This window comes from Esox lucius, chromosome 6, assembly GCF_011004845.1.
Source record: "Esox lucius isolate fEsoLuc1 chromosome 6, fEsoLuc1.pri, whole genome shotgun sequence".
NCBI lineage: Eukaryota > Metazoa > Chordata > Actinopteri > Esociformes > Esocidae > Esox > Esox lucius.
Window position 1 is genome coordinate 12,722,423 of NC_047574.1, and position 21,161 is coordinate 12,743,583.

Consider the following 21,161-nt stretch of genomic DNA (forward strand, 5'->3'; position numbering starts at 1 on the left):
ACATTTACTTCCTTATACACTACCATTCAAAAGTTTGGGGTCACGTATGTTTTTCCATGAAAACATACATGAAATATAGCAAAATAAAAAGGAAATACGGCCATTGACATGGTTAGAAGTAATGACTTTTAACTTCAACAAAGAATCCTCCATTTGCAGCAGTTACAGCCTTGCAGACCTTTACATTCTAATTGTCAATTTGTTGAGGTAATCTGAAGTGATTTCACCCAATGCTTCCTGAAGCACCTCCCACATGTTGGACTGGCTTGATGGGCACTTCATATGTACCAAATGGTCAAGCTGCTCCCACAACATCTCAATAGGGTTGAGATCTGGTGACTGTGCTGGCCACTCCATTATAGACAGAATACCAGCTGACAGCTCCTTCCCTAAATAGTTCATGCATAGTTTATAGGTCATTGTCCTCTTATAAGAGGAAATTGGCTCCAACCAAGCGCCATTAACAGGGTATGGTATGACGGTGCATAATGTTCAAATTCCTTTCACCCAATACAAATCTCCCACTTTACCACCACCAAAGCACCCCAGACTATCACATTGCCTCCACCATGCATGATGGCATTAGATGGTGTCAAACACTCCTCCAGTATCATTTCATTTGGTCTGTGTTTCACAAGTGTTCTTCTTTGTGATCTGAATACCACAAAGTCAGATTAATCTGTCCATAACACTTTTCTCCAATTTTCCTCTGTCCAGTGTCTGTGTTCTTTTGCCCATGTTAATCTTTTCTTTTTATATGCCAGTCTGAGTTATGGCTTTTTCTTTGCAACTGCCAACAAGGCCAACATCCCGGAGTCCACTCAACTCCTGATGTTGAGACTGGTGTTTTGTGGGTACTATTTAATAAAGCTGCCAGTTGAGGACCTGTGAGACGTCTTTTTCTCAAACTAGACACACTAATATATTTGTCCACTTACTTGGTTCTGCACCGGGGCCTTCCAATCCTCTTTCTATTCTTATAAGAGCCAGTTTGTGCTGTTCTGTGAAGGGAGTAGTGGAATAGCCTTCATTTCCCCAAATCAAGTCTAGTCTGATGACTTTCAGAAGAAAGTTGTTTGTTTTGGGCTATTTAGAATCTGTAATCAAACACACAATTGCTGATGCTCCAGACACTCAACTAGTCTGAAGAATGCCAGATTTATTATTTAATCAGCACAACACTTTTCAGCTGTGATAACATGATTACAAAATAGTCTTCTAATGATCAATTTACCTTTTAAAATGAAAAATGTGGTTAGCAAACATAATGTGCCATTGGAATACAGGACAGGTTGGTGAAAATGGGCCTCTGTACGCCTATGTAGATATTCCATAAATAAATCATAAATTTCCAATATTAATAATATCTACACTGGATTTCTGATCAATTTGATGTAATTTTAATGGACAAAAAACTTGCTTTTCTTTAAAAAACACGGACCATTCTAAGTTACCCCAAACTTTTGTACGGTAGCATATATAACTTACAAACCCCAGATAGAACCTGAAGGAATAAAGTCCCGTTATTATATACTGTATCAGTTCCATTTGGGTAGCTTGCAAATGTGTGATGAGTGGGCTAATACATCCCAACCATCTTGTCTCTGCAGTATGCAGTCCAGTCACATTCCTATTGGCATGAACTATATATTCAATGCACTTAACTGACTATATGAGTATGGAAACCTATGTGGGAACATTGCAATTAACAGAATTCCTCCTAAGCTTTGCTGAGGTTTTACCATATAGTATATTAATAATAAAATGTTAAAGCTAACTGTTGGCCAGAAAATCATGATATTTTCCTATTTAAGGGAGACAACTTGTTGAGTTAAGACGTTTAACAGTGTGGGCATAAAACGGCAGCCTGATTACCACAGACGTGTTACAGACAACTGGTGTGTATGGTCTGACACTAGGCAGCCAATAGAGAGAGAGGTGATGTCACTAGAAGCTGGGCTGAGCCTGACAGCAGAGCAACGGGCAAGGGGGCCATCTCACAGACAGACAGTGATACTACTGGACGAAAGCACTGCTGTTTGTTTTATAATACGTTAACTGTGCTTGATTAAGCTAGCCTGATGCAACAGAACCAATAAGAAAGTCTGAAATGTACAAACCCAAATCCACCCATCATTCCAGGCATACTAAAGTAAACCTCAAGGAATTTGAAATGTTTGAAAGCTTTCAAATAGTATTTTAAACCAGGTCTGGGTCAGCCAGTTGCAATTCAGACTCTGTTTGCATTGGCTAACTCTTCACTGTAGACACAAACTTGCCATTTGGGAATAGCCCAAAACATTTCTATCTACTTACTTTGACAAAATGTTGATCTGGAAATAAAGATCCTTTACAAGAGAACATAGCCTGACCAAGAGCATGACCAGCACAAGACTGATTAGCTTGGGGAATTACAGGAATATACAGAAGCAGCATGCAAATTATCTGTAGAGAGAGTGAAAAATAAGAGATAGAGTGGGGTGAGCAACAGTGAGAGTGCAGTATGAAAGAGATAAAGAAAAAAAGAACCCAAAAATAAAGAACCACACACCATTTTCTCACAAGCCATTTATTTGATGATAAGCAAATGGAAATACCAACTTTGAATCAGCTTTTGTTTTGTGAAGAGAAAAACAGGCAGATGTAAAACACCTCACAAAACTATTTGTTTTGATTACTTTACACATTTATTCAGGGGGCAGTAGGTTATCAACCTGGTTCTTTACTTTTGACCTTTTAAGTTGGGACAGAACGGAGGTATTTGTTTAATCTAATCTAGAGAAAGTCAGAGACTGACCTAGCTGAAAGACAGTGACAGGGTGTGTGAGGGAGACACGGAGGGGGTTATAAAACTGCAATTGTAAGGCAGAGCGAGACATACCATCACTCACAACCTGAAATAGTCTACCGGGGAAGTCCTAAGAACATCCTGTGAAGTTTCATTTTCCAGGGGGCCCTTTTATGATGGTCAAATAATGGTCCTATAGTAAAGATCTCTAGGGTAACATTGAGTTGCTCCCTCTCACTTCCTTGGATGTTACAGAAAACCTTATCAGAAATGTTTTACCACATTCTAAGGACCTAGTCCTTAACAAGTTATTTGAAGGTCTCAAAGTGATATTTTCTGACAGACTATTGGCTAATTCCCCATCAGTTCTCAGGATGTCACTGAAGACCATGTCAGCTCCGTGTCACAATCTTTTAAGGTGGTTCTCAGTAAATACATTTTGCTAACCTTCAAACAGACATTTTAAGACCTCAGTGTGTGATATTTCCTACAGGAGATTTGTAGTTTCCATTTGGACCTCTTAAGGACATTCATGGTAATTTGTTTCATGGTCCTTTAGAGCTTTTTGTCTATTTTTCCCCCAAAACATAAGTAATGATATTGCAGGGCGACTTTTAAGGTAAATGGTACATTGTTCAAATAAAACAGTGTATACATCTTTAAAAACAATGACAATATTACATGGTCACTTAAGTTTTTTGTGAACATCAGCAACAGACCAGGAAGTCCCACAAGAAAAAAAAAACTCCCAAGGAAACCTGAAACTGCGTCCTACAAATGTTTTTGGGACTAACCAGAACCTAGATAAACATCCAGTCATGAAAAGACATGCAGGGCGTTCAAATTGCCTATTTTTGTTTGCTGGGTTGACTGTGTATGGTATGGTACCAAAAAGGGGAGTGATCCTTTATGCATTTTATTTCAATTAGTGTGGAATTTTGTAATTCCAGTCAAAAATACCACAACATGGTTTCAAAGGCTAATCAGAGAACTACAATTTCTTCATTGGTAAATCCATTTAGGAACTGGTGAGAATCTCCTATTTGACCTAGGTTGCATAAAACAGCTGACCTACTCAGTAACATCAAGGATTAAGTAAATCCCAAAAAGCCCAAATCAGAAAGGGACTAAAAAGAACTTCTCCAATTGACGCTTGTTTTCCACCGTAAGTTTTTTTTAAGGCGTGCCATACTGAACCCCGTCACTTAGAAAGATTACTGACAAGAAATTAATGCAGTAGGGATGGGGACTATTAAATAGTAAGACAGCACATTGTCTTTTATTCAATTAGGAATGGAAAGATTACAGAATTACCACAAAACTGACAGCAGAACATACTTCTCAACATGTAGAAAATTTGGTTTATTTACGGTACATACAGTGGGTAAACATCTGTTGAAAAAATGTGGCTTTTTTTTTTTTAAGGCATTCAGACTTCTAAATGTTAACACTGCACAAAATAATTGCACTGAAAAATGTTGACCAAAGTGTGATAAATATTACAGTTTCATAAATGAGTTCTTAACTAATCTGGAATCATGTTTCTTCAAAGCCAAACATTTTTTAAACTGTTATGCAAAAATGTATTCTAAATCCCCTCCTCAGAATCTTTTCATACTTGAAAGAAAATACACCAAGTATGCGAAGCACATGGTCTTTCCTTTTTACTTTCAAGTAAAATAATTGCTGTCCGTCACTCCAGCTAGTCTACTCTCCTAAAGTCATTAAATAACAACCACAGTACCAAAGAAAATATTAAAACTCTTTTTTTATTTGTGCCTCACTCGCATTGCTAGAATTAATCATTCTTATTGGTTTTCCCTCGCACTCCTAGATTGTTCATTTGGATGGACATCAATTGTCTGATTTAATTAGGTTTCCAATTAGCCAGCACAAAAGTCAGCTTCTACTAATTCAGGGTTACTGAACTAAACCACTGGTTATTGATTTCCCTTCCCTATGTTGCATGTCCATGTCTAGTAAGTGTGCAACCACCAAAGTACATTACTTTCATAAGGCATCTTGGGCGAGAGTCCTGACTAAATCTTTTTCTTCAAGATACAGTATCGAGAGACAACGACATGTATAGAAATGCTTTCAAATCCTCTTTATTTCACCTTGTCCTGTTGGAGAAGGCAGATGGAGGTCTCATATTATCCTAATTTCCACCGCAGTAGAGTAAAAAATACAAAGTATTTCTTTGTATAATAAAGACCGATCAGAGTTAGTTATTTTTATTATATTTCAGTGCAGAGGTCTCTCTGTGAAACAGGACGGCAAACTGCCCATCCAAGCTTCTGTTGAAATATCCAACTGAAATCACAGGCACCTTCGCCCACACAATATCCAGAGGTATAAATCTTGTTATACACAAATGACCCAGACACCTCACGTTCATCCCATTAGCACCCTATTCCCTATCTACTGCCCATGGGCTCTGGTCAAAAGTAGTGCACTATATGGGGATATAGGGTGCCATTTGAGACATTCCTTCATCCCATTCCACAAGGAGGAAAGAAAGACTTTCCTGTTAAGAGAAACTTCGACAGGAGGAGACAACTGGTGCATTCATATGTAACGCAGCGGCGAAAACTGCACTTCTACACCAGCCTACATGGAATATGGCCTGGTATATAATGACAGCTCAACAGTATGCTGACTTGATGTAGGTAGGGCTGTTTCAACACAGCAGCTTATAGTTAAATAAGACTGAAGTAGGTCAGCAAAATAAACAAATACAATTTAAATAAAAATGGAAATGTCACCTGAAACGTAAACTGGAACTTGTGACAGAAGTTCATCGTTCTCCCAGGAATGAAAGATTTGACTACTCCACCATTATGGAATGAATATCAAAGGGCGACTAAAAGATCCTGACATAAAGGGATAGTTTACCTCAGTGCAAATTAAACAAAATGACATGATCAAAACAAATCTCATCTGCTTTGCCTAAATGTCAATAAACCCCCCCCCCCCCCCCCCCCCCCATTTTTTTTAAACTTAATTTCAAAAGTGCCAAAGTGTGTTAATTAATAATAGCACATGAACAAATTAGGAGGTTAATAGTCTCCCATCTTCATTTTTGGTGTACAGACGGCCTAGGTCGGCAGTTTAGTTGGGGTAATGTTTTTCTACCAACAGTGACTCTTAATGAAACTTTGAGTCTCTATGCTAAAATGCCTAGCCTAGCCACTCAGTTAGCTTGCTTCAGCTAATGGCCACATCACACATCATTCATTTTAACAACAAAACAAAAAAAAAAATCAAATAAAACACTTTACTGAAAGGTCTAGGACCATTTTAAAGCCAATATTAGTCTGAGGAACTCAATAATAGTTTTAACTCATAATACAGAGCAGAGACACCAATGAACCATGGTCTTATCACTACTAACTGCAGGACTAGAAACTCCCCATCATAATAAATTGTGTGATTAACTACAGTTACATTCCTTCTTTTGTTGGTTGTCTGTTTTATGGTGTCTGGTATTGGTCTAACGGTTTGAGACAGTTAAGACAACATTACTCAGCGGGTTTTATGGCTGCCATCTCCTGTTCGCTGTACGCGACTCAAGATGACTTCACGGGACACCCTTTTGCAATCCTTGGCCAGGCCTAGGTAGCACATGAGGTCTATGAAGGCAGTGGTGATGTTCAGCTTCAAGCCAAACTCACTGGTGGCGTAGTCAAAGGGAAAAGTGTGGTGGTAGTTGTGGAAGCCCTCGCCTGGAAGGAAGGATTAAACAAGTTAACTCTGGTTTCCAAGTTGAGAAATTGGATTACTGAAATTCACAAAACTACAACAATTCGCAACAATTGCACTCCCATAAATTTACAGCAAATCTCTAGGCAATATTACAGTAATATGCATCAAACGGTAAAATGTAAAAAGAAAAATTAGGTGACAACTAAGCTATTCAACTAAACCTTGATTTAACAAAACAGATGAGGTCGCAGCAGAATATGCAGTCAGTTGGAACACTGTTCTGACTTCACATGATTTCACAGAAACAGCAGGACATCCTTCATAAAGTAAACACGGGCCACTGGATTAGACATTTCCGCCTCACTACGCCATGCCAGACCGCATCAGCTGCCGTAGAAAGAGTACAGTAGCACTGTGGTGCCGCTTGGAAACAAAACATTCCCTGGGGACCCCTAGCCGATCCACGCATTAGGCGTTTCCCCAGAGCTAGCAAACCAGAACAAACTGGGCGAACAATTAAGGTCTTGGAGGCCTGATTGAGGTGAGCGACTGTTGTTCAGGACTTCAATAAAATGGTGAGATGGCGTGGGTGCCCCAGGAGAGGTTTGAGAACCAGAGTCCTATTGCAGCATGTCCCAACACCAGTTATTAAGTTCCATGAACAGTACATATTTTGAGCAGCTTCTCAAAACACACAGCTGATTCAACTTATCAACCAATCAATGTCATCAGTGACTTGAACCAGGTGAGACGGTTTGGGGTACCAACCAAAATGTGTGCTGTAGGGGGTACTCAAGGACTTCCTATATTACCCTATAGAGCGCAAGGCTGTAGCCCTGATGTCTTCAAGTCAGGGGAAAATATAGGGAACCGGGTGGTATTCAAACCTACATTAATTTACATCATCCATTTATGGTCCCAGCATTACTTATGGTATAAACAATACATTTGTACATTGGCAGAATAGCCCAGTACACACAAACCAACACTGTCTGAATTCTGAAAGTAAACCCAATTCAAATTCTCCTCACTAAAAAGCATTGAAGTGAATTGGAAATTCAGTTAACTTCTGAATTGAATAGGAATTAACGGCAACCCCAGGGCATGGAACGCAACCACTTTAAAAATACATAAAAAAGATGATCCAGTCCTTACCGATGGCACTGAAGGCCACAAATCTGTTTTCACTGGGGTTGATGTTTTTGTCGTAGGGCCGGTTGCCCCACATGTGAGCAGCGGAGTTGACCAGCCAGGTAGCGTTCAACACCAGGGCATACCTCAAGAGGCCTGGGATGAAGTAGCCCACCCACAGAGACTCGCCCCAGAAGTACCAGGGTACCAGCATGGGCACCAGAAAACATAACAGAACCACAGACAGCTTGTAGTACCTAGATGGGTAAACGGGGAGAAAGAAATGTAAATGTAAATAAGTAGCCGTGTTACCTACTAGGGCCTGTAAATAGAGGTAGAAGCATGCAAATTGAAAAGCAAGCCACTGAGTTATATGCCCATTATAGTAATTAAAGGTACTTAAAGGTACTTTTTTAATATAGCATCCAAAGGAGCTATATTAAAAAAAACATTGTAATGTTTGAATAATCTTTTTGGTGGCAGGATGGCTTAGTGGTAAACAGTGATGGGCCAGTAAAGGAAAGAGGCGACAAGGTCAAGAAAAAACAAATACAGTAGTTCTGTCCCAGAGCAAATTATTAAACCCAATTCCTCCAAGATCATTGATGTACATAGCATATAGCGCATTCGTAATGTTTATTTATTTTTTTTACCCCATAACGCCAAAGCAATAACATGTTTTTTTATTTAATTTGTGCCGATTTATTGAAAATGAAGCAGCATTTAAATATGAAATACCTCACGTATAAGTATTCGGACCCTATGCCATGAAATACCAAATAGGGCTCAGGCACTGAAAAAACTCCTATAGCTTTGAAGGTTCCTAGGAGCACAGTGGGCCTCATCACTGTGAAATGGAAGGTGCTTACAACAACCAAGGATCTTCTGAGAGCTGACCCTCTAAGGGCCTTGGTCAGGGAGGTGACCACAAACAATGTCCACTAGGGATGACATCCCTCCTAAACTCAGAACATGAGAATAAAAATTATCAGGTTCAAAAACAAGGTACCGCTCATCACCCGGGTAATACTGTCCATGCGGTGAAGCTTGGTGGGCACGCTTCTTAGCAGCAAGGACTCAAAAGACTGAAATCTGTATTTTTGTCCCAGCCAATGACCCAAAACACACAGCCAAGACAAGTCTGTGAATATCCTGGTGAAAGATTATTGTGAAAGATTAAATCCAACGGAACATGGCTTCGTTTGTTGAAGATGAGACTTAAGGCACAAAAATACTTCGGAACAAACAACTCAAGATAACGGCATTACTGCGTTGGCTGACCATCACTAGAGAAGAGTGTCTGATTAGGTCAATGGTTCACCCTTCAGGCAGTGACTGTGTGGAGAAAAATGACCAAATGCTAAACATAATTCCTTAATTATATTATATCGGTCTGTCCATTAACTTTTGGTGCCCTGAAACAGGCAGACAATGTATAAGATGTTGTCATTTCGGGGGAAATGGGGAACACAGTATTTACAAATAAAAAACGTTTTTGTAACCATGGGTTTTCTATGGTAGAATGGATTATACACGGAGCTCTTTCAAGTGTTCTGTGAGTATTGAAGGGCTCTTTGTTGCACATTGTGTGCAACTTTTCCAGAATACAAATAGGCTTTTAACTACACTGCATCATTCAGATCAAGAGAGCTTCTCTTCAATACTGCTCATATCTGGTGTGCTGCAGTACCGCAAACGTTCTTATAAAAGGAGCGGGATTCACACAAAATACGCCCAGGAAATATGCCCAGGGTAAGTGACCCAAATGGATAAAAAGGGGATGCTGGCTCAATATTTTGTTGCTCCCGAATTTTACTTTATCAAACTTGTTTGTGATACAATAAAAACTTTTAGACAAGCATTACTAAAAGTTCAAATGAGGTACAGCAATTTCTCAAAATAAATATCTTGATATAAATAATATCTACCTAACCTTTACGCATGCCCTACAAGCTGCTTTGAATGAAAGGATTACTCTAAATGGCATAGAAAACATAATATGAATGGGCAGGGGACTAGGACTTTAGGGTAGATCCTATAAATTGCTCTACTTACTTTCTCTGGAACATGACGATTTTATCAGCCTTCAGGTCAGACAGTTCCAGTTTTTGGCCCTTCTCAATAACTTCAGGGTGCTTGCGAACGAGCAGCCAACCAATGTGAGCAAAGAAGAAGCCTCGCACTGCATTGTGGGGGTCGGCGTCTGTCTCAGAGTACTTGTGGTGAACCCGGTGGTCTCTCGCCCACTCATAGATGTCATTCTGGAATAAAACAAAATTAAAAGTGATATGGTTGTTTAGGAGGAACATTAATTAAATACTAATAACTAATGTTTTATTTAATGGCTTAGTATAATATAATGCGTGGAAAAGATAACATCAAAATCAATCATAATCCATTAAAAAAAAAATACTTTAAAGTCCTGAATGGTGAAAATTAAGGTGACTAAATTCATGGAGGCCATAAGAAGTGATTTTTATATTTAAATTGCAATCCCAATAGCCTAGGCAGACCATGAAATGTAGCATTACAGCTCATTACTTATAATTTATAACAAATAAATGTATTACATTCGGGACACTCAATGCTGAACCCCTAATTAAAGCTGCAAGGCCCTTTGCAAAAACATCAAACATGTATAATGAAAAGAATGCAATAGGTTTTCAATGTATGTTAAAAAAAAGTTCAATTATATTCCATATTTTAAAATGCTCCTCTGTACCGGTTTGTCCAATGCCCCTAAAACTTTGAATGTAGCATCTGCACTACCGTTCAAAAGTTTGGGGTCTTCGATATGTCCTGGTTTTCTATGAAAATGTACATGAAATGTGTTTGAATAGGAAATACAGCTAAAAGAATAGGAATCATGGATATGGTTAGGAATAATGATTTAATTGAAGTAAGATGTGTCCTTCAAACTTTGCTTTCGTCAAAGAAACCTCCATTTGTAGCAAATACAGCATTGCAGACCTTTGACATTCTATTTGTCAATTTGTTGAGGTAATCTTAAGAGATTTCACCCCATGCATTCTGAAGCACCTCCCACATATTGGACTGGCTTGATGGGCACTTCTTAGGTACCAAATGGTCTGTGATATGGCTTTTTCTTTGCAACTCTGCCTAGAAGGCCAGCATCCCAGAGTTCCCTCTTCACGCTGAGAGTTGTTTTGCAGGTACTATTTAGTTAGGCTGGCAGTTGAGAACCTGTGAGGTGTCCGTTTCTCAAACTAGACAATACAAAGAATTTGTCCTCTTGCTCACTTGTGCGCCGGGGCCTCCCACTCTTTCTATTCCAGTTATAGCCAGTTTGTGCTGTTCTGTGAAGGGAGCAATACACAGCATAGGATGAGAGCTTCAGTTTCTGGTCCAATTTCTCCTAAAGAAGGCCAGTTGAATTGCTTCTTTAATCAGCACAACAGTTTTCTGCTGAGCTAACATCATTGCAAAATTGTGTTCTGAGAATAGGCCTCCATACACCCATGTAGATCTTCCATAATTAAATATATGCTGTTTGCAGTCACAATAGTCATTTCCGAAATTAACAATGTCTCCACTGCATTTCTGATCAAATTTATTTATAAACGCCCTTTTTACAGCAGCAGTTGTCACCAAGTGCTTTTACAAAATCACCTGGCCTTAAACCCCAAGGAGCAAACAACAGTAGTGTTGAATTTCAGTGGCTAGGAAAAACTCCCCAAGAAGGCCGAAACTTAGGAAGAAACCTAGAGAGGAACCAGGCTCAGAGGGGTGACCAGACCTCTTCTGGCTGTGACAGGTGAACATATTAAGAGTATAGACTGTAATAATAAATAAATGCATGTGGGCTGAGTCCCAAGTCTATTTAAACCTAGCCCAGGTCGGAAGCATGACCAGATGGACAAGGACAAATCAATGTTTTGTTGTTTTAATGGACAAAATGGTATTTGATTTTCTTTCAAAAACAAGGACATTTCTAAGTGACTCAAAACACATGGTAGTGCATGTGCCCACAAACAGCACCACAATTTACAGTTTTGCTAGACTTAAATATCAGAAAATGCATGTAATATTGTCAAATGGTTAAGGAGATATAAAAACATGGCATAGATAGTGCCACCAAGTGGTTAATCTGAATATGCGGGTACACAGGGTCTTACAAATGTTGTGAACCTGTTCACTGAATAGCTATGACTGATAGGCATGTATTAGGTCCACACCCACAAATTCCATAGTGGCTAAATTGTTGTAGTGTGGAAAATAGTGTTTTTCAAAGATGCATCAAGTTACATGCAGATCAGTCATAAGTTTGATTTTATAAGTTCCAGAAGCAAATGTGTTCCTTGTTTGCCAGCCCTAAGTACCAAAGTTGCAACTCTATGTTACACCAAGTGGGAGGTGAGAGCTATAGAACCTTTCCAGTGTATCTCCTAAAAAAAAATTACCGAAATATGTTGCTTGCCGAAGTATTTAATCTGCACAAATGGAGCCATAGTTCACTACAATAACCACTTGATTTTTGGTAACTGTTTTGATCGCTATTCATCTTGATCCTCTGTTTTGGGCCCTTCACATTTACTCCAAATTGTTTCCGACTGCTGTCCACAAGCATCATCTAACATTTTCAAATCGCACCAAAGACTCAATGGGATTGAGTTCTCTTGCAGCATTTCTAGTATTTTGCCTCACCAATTCTTCCATTTGAACAAGATGCTCATTCGAAGCCGCTCAGAAGCATCCCCACAGCACAATGCCACCGCCATACATCACTGTAGGAATGGTGTGTGCTGAGGCATGAACAGTGTTTGGTTTGGGCCACATAGCTTTTTGGGTCTCACCTGACCACAAAGCCTTTTCCCACATTGCAACTGGGTCACTCATACTTTCAGAGGGTACTCTGAGTAAAGGCTTCTTTCTCACAACCCTCCAACAAAGCCACAGGAAGTAGTGGTGCTGCAGCCCAGCCCCACCTCACCCACTCAGTGGACAAGATTCTGAAAGTAACTTTTAGTTATGTATGGTCCACTAATAGAGGACACACTGCAAACAGTCGCACTCACAAAAGACAGATATCCCCTCCTGCTCATTCCCATTAAACACACTACGCGTTAATGTGACCACTACTTTAATGGAGCAGCGTCAGTCCGTTAGCAGTACACAGATGACACAGGCAATAGCACTTACATTACCTGCAATCATAAATTCCAGTGGAAATTAGTATTGCACAGTCCACAGTTATGATGATGTGAATTGTGGGTAGGGAACACCATTATAAACTGACCTAATTGCATTGTCCACTAAAATCAAGTCATTAGAACATAATAGGGACAAATGTTAGTCACATCAAATCTATCCATTTCAGGGAGAATTTATTTTTAAAAAAAAATCTATATAAGCATGGCATTATCTACCAATTTTTTATTCTACAGTAACAGAACAATATGGAAGCTGATGGAAAGGTTTCACAAAAATGCAAGGACAGTGGGGAGAACAAGTATTTGATAACCTACAAAATCGGCAGGTTTTCCCACATACAAAGCATGTAGAAGTCTGTAATTTTTATCATGGGTACACTTCAACTGTGAATACAGACTTTCAGCTCCCTCCAAATATTTTCTATTGGGTTCAGGTCTGGAGACTGGCTAGGGATGCTTCTTATCGTGAGATGCTTCTTACAGAGCCACTCCTTAGTTGCCCTGGCTGTGTGTTTCGGGTCGTTGTCATGCTGGAAGGCCCACCCTTCCAGCATGACATCTTCAATGCTCTTACTGAGGGAAGGAGGTTGTTGGCCAAGATCTATACATGGCCCCATCCATCCTCCCCTCAATACAGTGTAGTCGTCCTGTCCCCTTCGCAGAAAAGCATCCCCAAAGAATGATGTTTCCACCTCCATGCTTCACGGTTGGGATGGTGCCCTTGGGGTTGTACTCATCCTTCTTCTTCCTCCAAACACAGCGAGTGGAGTTTAGACCAAAAAGCTCTATTTTTGTCTCATCAGACCACATGACCTTCTCCCATTCCTCCTCTGGATCATCCAGATGGTCATTGGCAAACTTCAGACGGGCCTGGACATGCGCTGGCTTGAGCAGGGGGACCTTGCGTGCGCTGCAGGATTTTAATCCTTGACGGCGTAGTGTGTTACTAATGGTTTTCTTTGAGACTGTGGTACCAGCTCTCTTCAGGTCATTGACCAGGTCCTGCCGTGTAGTTCTGGGCTGATCCCTCACCTTCCTCATGATCATTGATGCCCCACGAGGTGATATCTTGCATGGAGCCCCAGACTGAGGGAGATTGACCGTCATCTTGAACTTCTTCCATTTTCTAATGATTGTGCCAACAGTTGTTGCCTTCTCACCAAGCTACTTGCCTATTGTCCTGGAGCCCATCCCAGCCTTGTGCAGGTCTACAATTTTATCCCTGATGTCCTCACACAGCTCTCTGGTCTTGGCCATTTTGGGGAGGTTGGAGTCTGTTTGATTGAGTGTGTGGACAGGTGTCTTTTATACAGGTTAGGAGTTCAAACAGGTGCAGTTAATACAGGTAATGAGCGGAGAACAGGAGGGCTTCTTAAAGAAAAACTAACAGGTCTGTGAGAGCCGGAATTCTTACTGGTTGGTAGGTGATCAAATACTTATGTCATGCAATAAAATGCAAATTAATTATTTAAAAATCATACAATGTGATTTTCTGGATTTTCTGTATGCAGATTTAAAACCTGGAACTCAAGCACACCAAGCAGATACAATATTTCTTTGAAGATCAATGCAAATGCTAGGTTTGGGAACTCTTTTTGCTGTTTAGGTGTACTTTTTTCCAGGGATTTTGTAGATTTATTTGGAAAAATAAAATAAAAATCTGAAAAAGTGGTAAATATGTATTTGTTTAGGTGTTGATTGAGAAATAATATGTAGCGCTGAGCAATAAATGTACCCACTCCCTGAATCATGACGGCCAGATACATGTCTCTTTTCAATTGAGTCTTATGTCTTTACACAAAAGTTAAATATAGAGCCAGCACAAAGGCTAGATGTCTTTAATTTCACCAGCACATTGCACACACAGGTGGACCAAAAAGAAAAAAATGACACCCTATTGAAAGTAAATGCCCATCCAACAGTTAATCTGGTGCCAGGCCTGGGCCTAGATTAGATGGCTGCAGACAAGGGCGCTTTTATTGAGTAATTTGCCCGTGTCAGCACTAACTTATCAGCTACTCTAATTTTGGCCAAATAATTTTTTTTAAAGATTCTGCTTCGGTCTCCAGTCAAATAGCATGAAAATGGAACGGATTCATCTCCCAAACACTTGCGCACATTTTGTAAACAGATTCTAGGTCACTGATAAAATATTCCAAATGCCTAGAGTCCTGCAATGGCCCAGTCAAAGCCCCAGCCTCAATCCAAGTAAGAATATGTGGCAAGAAATCAAAGTTGCTGTTAATGAGCAGTACCAATCAAACTTGATAGAGCTTGCCTAGAAAAACAAATTACATTTTATCAATGTAACTTGGAATAAATTAAGGTTAATAAGTGGTAAGCACTGCAGTAACAGGCAGTCACGCACTACAATTATGGGGCACTTATTGCTTTCTTGTGTATTGTAACAGCATTCAACCCATTGGGAGTGTCAGGAATGAAGCAGCACTTACATTAATTCCGCTCAAACGTACACGGTTTGAGTCACCGATCTTTCCTAACAGTCTAAACAGCTCTGCGTTTCAAAATGGGCACCTAAAGCATACAATCAGTCAAGAAGTCAACTGTTCACTTTTGCAATTCCAAACCCAAAGACTGCAAACACGTACTGTTTGCAGAAAATTCTAGTGCACTTGAGATGCAGGAAAGAACAAAGTATGCAACACGGCCAAGCACACAGTCTACTCTGTGTAAACATGTGTCATTTTTGACACTGGGTATGTCTTCTGACATACTATTTCCTTTACCATAGTAGCTAGCTAGGAGAATGACAACCAAAGCTCAGAAAGCTAGCGGTCTGTCAGTAATGTCGGCTGCACCCAGTCGTGTGCAAGGTGGCTTCTGGCCCACAAATTTAAATACAACATTTTAAGTGCTCTGCATTTTCTTGTACCATACAGTTAGATGCTCAAGGAAGTTCACAGCAGAATGTGACTAGGCACATGGTTTGATTTCGTATAGCCCATCTCTCAGACTAGTTCATCACCAACAATCCATTACATGTAAATGGGAAAATATTTTACTTCTTTAAATTCCTATTTAAGGTCTTCAATATCTTTTTAATACCATTTATATTTGGTTTGAGGTTGAAACACAAATGTGAAGCTATCACATGTTTTACATAGTCCCAACAGTGATTAACCCAATAGGGATAATCAAAGTCAAACCAAATCTATCACAGGCATTATGAGTGGGTCACATACAGCTGTGCTCTAATCTGATGATTGCTTGGGTGCTGCCAGCTGTGAGCATGTGGACAGGATTGTAAAAAAAGAAGAAAAAAAAGAATAACCTTGCATAACCAGAAAAGCATGGCGTTTATAGGCTAAAGACAAAATGACGAACTTCACAGGGGGCTGAAGGCGCAAGATGAGGCGCTTGATGCTCCTTTCCAGAGTAACATTCATTTTGAGTGTAAAATCCTAGTGACAAGATGATTGGCTATTGGTTGACATTTGACCAATTGAAATAACCTCTCTAATCCATAATAATCTCATGCAGGCTAGCCCGCCCCACTGTTTCTGCAAACTGTTTTCTACAGAGCATGTTCCAAGATTAGAGGGGGCGCATGCAATAAAACCTTTGGTAAAGTTGGAAATGCAACTTGACAAATGGCCTACTCATTTTCTGTATCATCTTGGAAATCTTAATTTGGGGTGCAACAGAATCTGACAAATCGTAACATTTATTCTACTTTGTAGTCCATCTTTACTCTATAATAAATGTTTGACTTATATTGGTTCCATATAGGCCATTTTGAAACAAAGCTGCCATTTCAGTTCAACTCATATTTAACCTTCAAATTTAATGTGTTTATGTCCCTGCAAATTAGGCCATGATACAGTATTACCACAACAGGTGCTAATATGTAATTTACTGATATTAAATGTAAGTAATGTGATTAGACATGATTTTATAGTGAAACAATATTATTTAAAGAAATTAAAAAAACATTGCTCTGCATGCTTACTGCTAGGGAACAAGAGCCACAAGGAAACAAGTTCAGCCATGTAAATAAGTGTGGTCAAGATGGGCTCACCACTCAGAATTGATAATTGCAGTCACAACTTATATGATTCTGTAAATAAAAATCTAAAACCTATACCTGGAAGGCCATGGAGTTGGCGAGGGCCAGGAAGACTCTGAGAGGGGTGGATGCCTTGTAGGACTTGTGACTCCACAGGCGGTGAGCCCCTGCTGTAATACCCAGGGCACTGAGCAAGAAGCACAGAGCAGCTACAGTGGGGAGTAGGGGAGGTGGAGATTAGATACACAAACATCAAACATACATAATGTCAAAACACAGAAAACTGACTCCTATTAGCCCCTGCCTGTTCCCAGTCATTGCATTGTTGTCATCACCAAAGTTATTACTGTTGCGAGCTGGCATTGGGAGTATGCATGCACGCATGTCTACTCTGGTCTCAGGGTTGTTGTTGTGAAAGTGCTGAATGTGTTCCTATATGCAGCCAGACAAGGCTGCTTAGGATGTGACAACTGGGGCCTCCAATCAGTCCAGCAGAGAAGAGACATTCTGTTGAGGACCATGCAGCCTCACAATACTAGGTCTATTGGAATGGCGATTGTTCTTTGTCTCGCGCAGTGGAATGATATGCTGTTCAGCACTGCATCCAACACACACAGACGGGAACCAATGTTTGGGTTTTTCAATGTGATTCATTGATTCAGCTTCATACCGAAATACATACATTTTATATACTTCTATATTTCTTAATAATATTCCCATCCAGAAATAAATTGCAAACCGGCATTTGCCACACTTTCATATAGTCTTTCTCCCTTTGCCAAAGAAGCATATATCTCAGTCAATAAATATTAGGCTACATTTTCCATTATATGTAGAAGTGAACTCAGACATTCAGTTGAATGACCAAGTAAATGAACAACAACTCACAATGTTTGGTTATTGCCAAAATGGTGAGTGTGGCATGCACCAAAACAGATCTACACCATTCTAGAAGGCACAGCCACAACATGCCCATGTAAAGCAACCAATCACCTACTTCACAAATGCATCACCCAGGTTCAGCACATTCCTTCCTTGTGGGTCAACCAAAAAACATGCTCAGTTGACTAATATCTTTCACAGGGAAAGGGCTGTCAACTGATACAAAATAATAAAAATGGGACACAAAGCCAAGTTCTCAAGACTTCTACAGAAGGTACTCAAAGGAAGAAACCAAAACAAATAAGGCCCCTGAATCCCAACCCACGAAAATCTACTTCATCCCCAATTAGCTAACAAACACGTGTTCAGGGAGCTAGAAAAGTAATGGTTGTACATGAAGATGGAGGATTTGAGAAATTACCTCTGACATCAATTTAGAACTTGTAACAAAGTTTTTAAACTACAGCATATAACATAGCATAAATCAGCCTAATAAACCTATTGGTTTCTTAAAATTGCAGCCATCTTACAAGAACATGGCAATGTAGAATACTTTCTGGAACATTCCAGATTACTTACTAAAACCCACATTATTTCAAACCCTTAATCCAGATTGACTGAAAGCTGTGGTATGAAACCTTATAAACGGTGTGGTTTGAATTCTTAACGCTGATTGGCTGATAGCTGTGGTATATGCAAACAAAGCATGAGTGGGTGTGGTGTATGGCTAATATAACCCAGTAACCAATGCAATTATAGCAGTAAAAAAGATGCCATATAATAACCATAGTGTGATACACCATCGCTATCATCATTCGGAATTCAAACTACCCGGTTTATCAGAGACCGTATACCACAAGTTTTTACTGGTCGATTTGCTTTGGTAACCCATTGATAAACCAAAAGCATTTCTCCCGGGTTTGTGCTATATTGCCAAAATACCACACGGCAAAGCACTGGGTCCAGGCACAACATGTGTCATGCCTAATAAAAGCTTGTACCAGCGATATATTGGCAATATACCACACCCACCATGATGTGTTGTGCCTAAGAACAGCTCTTAACAGTGGTATATTGGCAATATACCACACCCTCATGCTTTACTGCTTACGAATACCACAGGTATGTCAACCTAGCTTTATACTGTTCCAATTACATTAGCAATAAGGCACTTGGGTTGTCTTGTGATATGGTCAATATCCCCAACCTTGTCTCGCAAGTAAATGTTACATAGAATATGTAATCTGGGAAACGCCATTTAGCATGATGTTACATAATGTTACACGTGACATGACATTAGAATTAGCTAAACATATGATAGGTTACAAATTCCATAACACTTGGTATGAATTCCCCCTAAGTATTAATTCGGTATGGTTAAAGTAATGTTAACCTTTACCCCCATGCTGGTGCACACAGCACAATATTACCATCGCGCAAGCTAACCTTTTAGGAAGTACTATGGTTCTCTCTCCATGGATTAAAACTCAACCATCATCATCATCATCATCATCATCATCTCCCCCCCCCGCCCCACACAAACAGCTGTAGCAAACGTGCTTCTATTCAAGTGCTTCTACTGCCCCTAGTGGTCATACTTAAAGTAACAACGAATGGAGTGTCCCATATTAACATACGCTACAAGTCTTACTGAAGGTTGATATACCGGTAACTACAAACACCCTGCACTGCATCATACCTACGTACAGCCCTTAGGTGGTTTATTGGCTAAATACCACGCCACCTCGTGCATCATTGCCTATCGGAATGGTAAAAATAAAATGTCAGTTTATTACTGGCGCTGCCTTTGAAAGCAAAATAAAAAGTAAAACCATTAATTTGCATTTGATATCTAAGTTGCAAGTTTGTTTCGTTACCCAGACAACTACTCCAGTAAATGTTGAAAAATGTGTTCTGGCACATTATATATATTTGCCAATAAAAATGATTAAATGGCAAATCATTTTGGCGCTTTATGAGTTCTCTGGAAAATACACAATTCACAGTGCAAAGTCCCAAACACCTTGATTATACCTTATATACATGGGGTTGATAAAAATAGAAATGCACAGTTACGGTAAGCAATGTAAAATAGGCCAAATTAGGCATCTGGGTGCCGCCATATTTATGCACTTTCGCCATTTGTACAGGTGGTCGCTTTTCCGCTATAAGACAAGTGCTTTTAATGAAGATATGGTAGCGTGAGAATATTACCCTAGCCCCATAAAGGTGTGTGGTAAATTCCCCTTTAGTATTTTATGATGTTTTTTCTGATATCAGCTACATAATTTTCATTTTTCTAAAATCGCACTACCCGCCATTAACGTTTACAGAGTTCTAACGCCCTCGTTAGATGTTCTATCATATCATCAAGAGATAGCCAAGTAAAAAGGATACTTACTCCAAGCCAGAGTCAGGGCCGACGTGGAGGGCACGAGCATCAGTCCATAGAGCGCTCCAGAATGTAATAAAATCATTAATATTACGTTTCTCCAAACCAGTCTCATCGGCGGTTTAGGACCCTCTTTTGCTTTATAACTATCATCAAAAACATCATCTCTCGTCGACAGTTCAGTTTCTGCCACCACGGCATCTCCGTTTTGTTGGTTGCTGTGGTTGGGATTTCTCGTCTCCGTCTCGGTCATTTTTGCAGTAGGCTATTCAGTAATATGCCCAGCGATGAGATCTGTACTAGAAAAAGGACCGATAGCTATTCAATTAACATGACAAACACACAGACATCATCATGGTCCATCCCACCAGGAAATTGACCACGCACTTTCAGACCACGGACTTTCACATAAGTGCGTACTAGATTTCCTGGTGGGCCAGCACAGCACTGGTTCGAAGGCTATAGGATAGCATATACTAGGCCTTCTGTAAAACACGCACACAGAATACAATTTGATATCAACTGGCATCGGATATAACTTACCGCGCTATCGCGCAGAAAAATAATAGTTATAATTTATCAAAAGGCGCACAACGCGGAGATGTCTTCTTCACGCGAATGCAATAAGGCGCGTTCTGGATCTCTACTCGTGATGATGATTCTGCTTACCTAAGCCTGCTGCCGAGTTCCTTTATAAAGACTGCAATTGGTCGAGGAGCATTCGATGCCACTCCTCTACCCAAACAGTTTCATTGGTTGCATGCTCATCTGATGTTTTACAATCCAAGGCTCAAATGCTGATAGTCATCCAAAAAGCCCCCCCCTCCCTTTTTGCAGTTATTCATCATGAAATATATGTTAATATTTGTGTACTCACATTACGAAATAGTCAAAATTTTCAGATTGCTAGTTTGATTGACGCAGTCTATCAGATGCCAACTTTACAGGGTGATGTACTTTATTTGCTGGTCTGAAATAGGTACAGGTTAAGTCCGACAGCTTGTGTTTGAGTGCTTTTTGAAGAACAAATACCAATATGGATGGATACGTTTGATAGCACTGCTA

At 39.9% G+C, this 21,161-nt stretch overlaps 1 protein-coding gene across 4 annotated transcripts; it reads right to left on the reverse strand.

The window, feature by feature from the left end:
- Positions 1–5,868: 5,868 nt before the first annotated feature.
- On the reverse strand, positions 5,869–20,864 carry scdb (stearoyl-CoA desaturase b). Of its 4 annotated transcripts, none has more exons than XM_010889077.5 (6): positions 20,766–20,864; positions 20,106–20,395; positions 16,901–17,031; positions 9,680–9,885; positions 7,649–7,881; positions 5,869–6,513 (listed from the first exon to the last, which is right to left on the reverse strand). In XM_010889077.5, the coding sequence occupies exons 2-6, from the start codon at positions 20,347–20,349 to the stop codon at positions 6,314–6,316; spliced, it is 1,014 nt and encodes a 337-aa protein (XP_010887379.1). In that variant the 5' UTR covers positions 20,350–20,395; positions 20,766–20,864; the 3' UTR covers positions 5,869–6,313. The 4 variants fall into 4 exon arrangements, with proteins under 4 accessions (XP_010887379.1, XP_010887380.1, XP_010887378.1 ...); XM_010889078.5 differs by having other exon boundaries at positions 20,106–20,390; positions 20,766–20,855; XM_010889076.4 differs by lacking the exon at positions 20,766–20,864 and adding an exon at positions 20,640–20,759 and having other exon boundaries at positions 20,106–20,390.
- Positions 20,865–21,161: the final 297 nt, after the last annotated feature.

Bases quoted from the DNA above. Each gene is read 5' to 3' on its own strand.
- scdb (XM_010889077.5), bottom strand. From the start codon at position 20,349: ATGACCGAGACGGAGACGAGAAATCCCAACCACAGCAACCAACAAAAC. The intron at 7,882-9,679 runs GTAAGTAGAGCA...TTACCCATCTAG, and splicing joins ATCGTCATGTTCCAGAGAAA to GTACTACAAGCTGTCTGTGG. The intron at 6,514-7,648 runs GTAAGGACTGGA...CCTTCCTTCCAG, and splicing joins TGTGGCCTTCAGTGCCATCG to GCGAGGGCTTCCACAACTAC.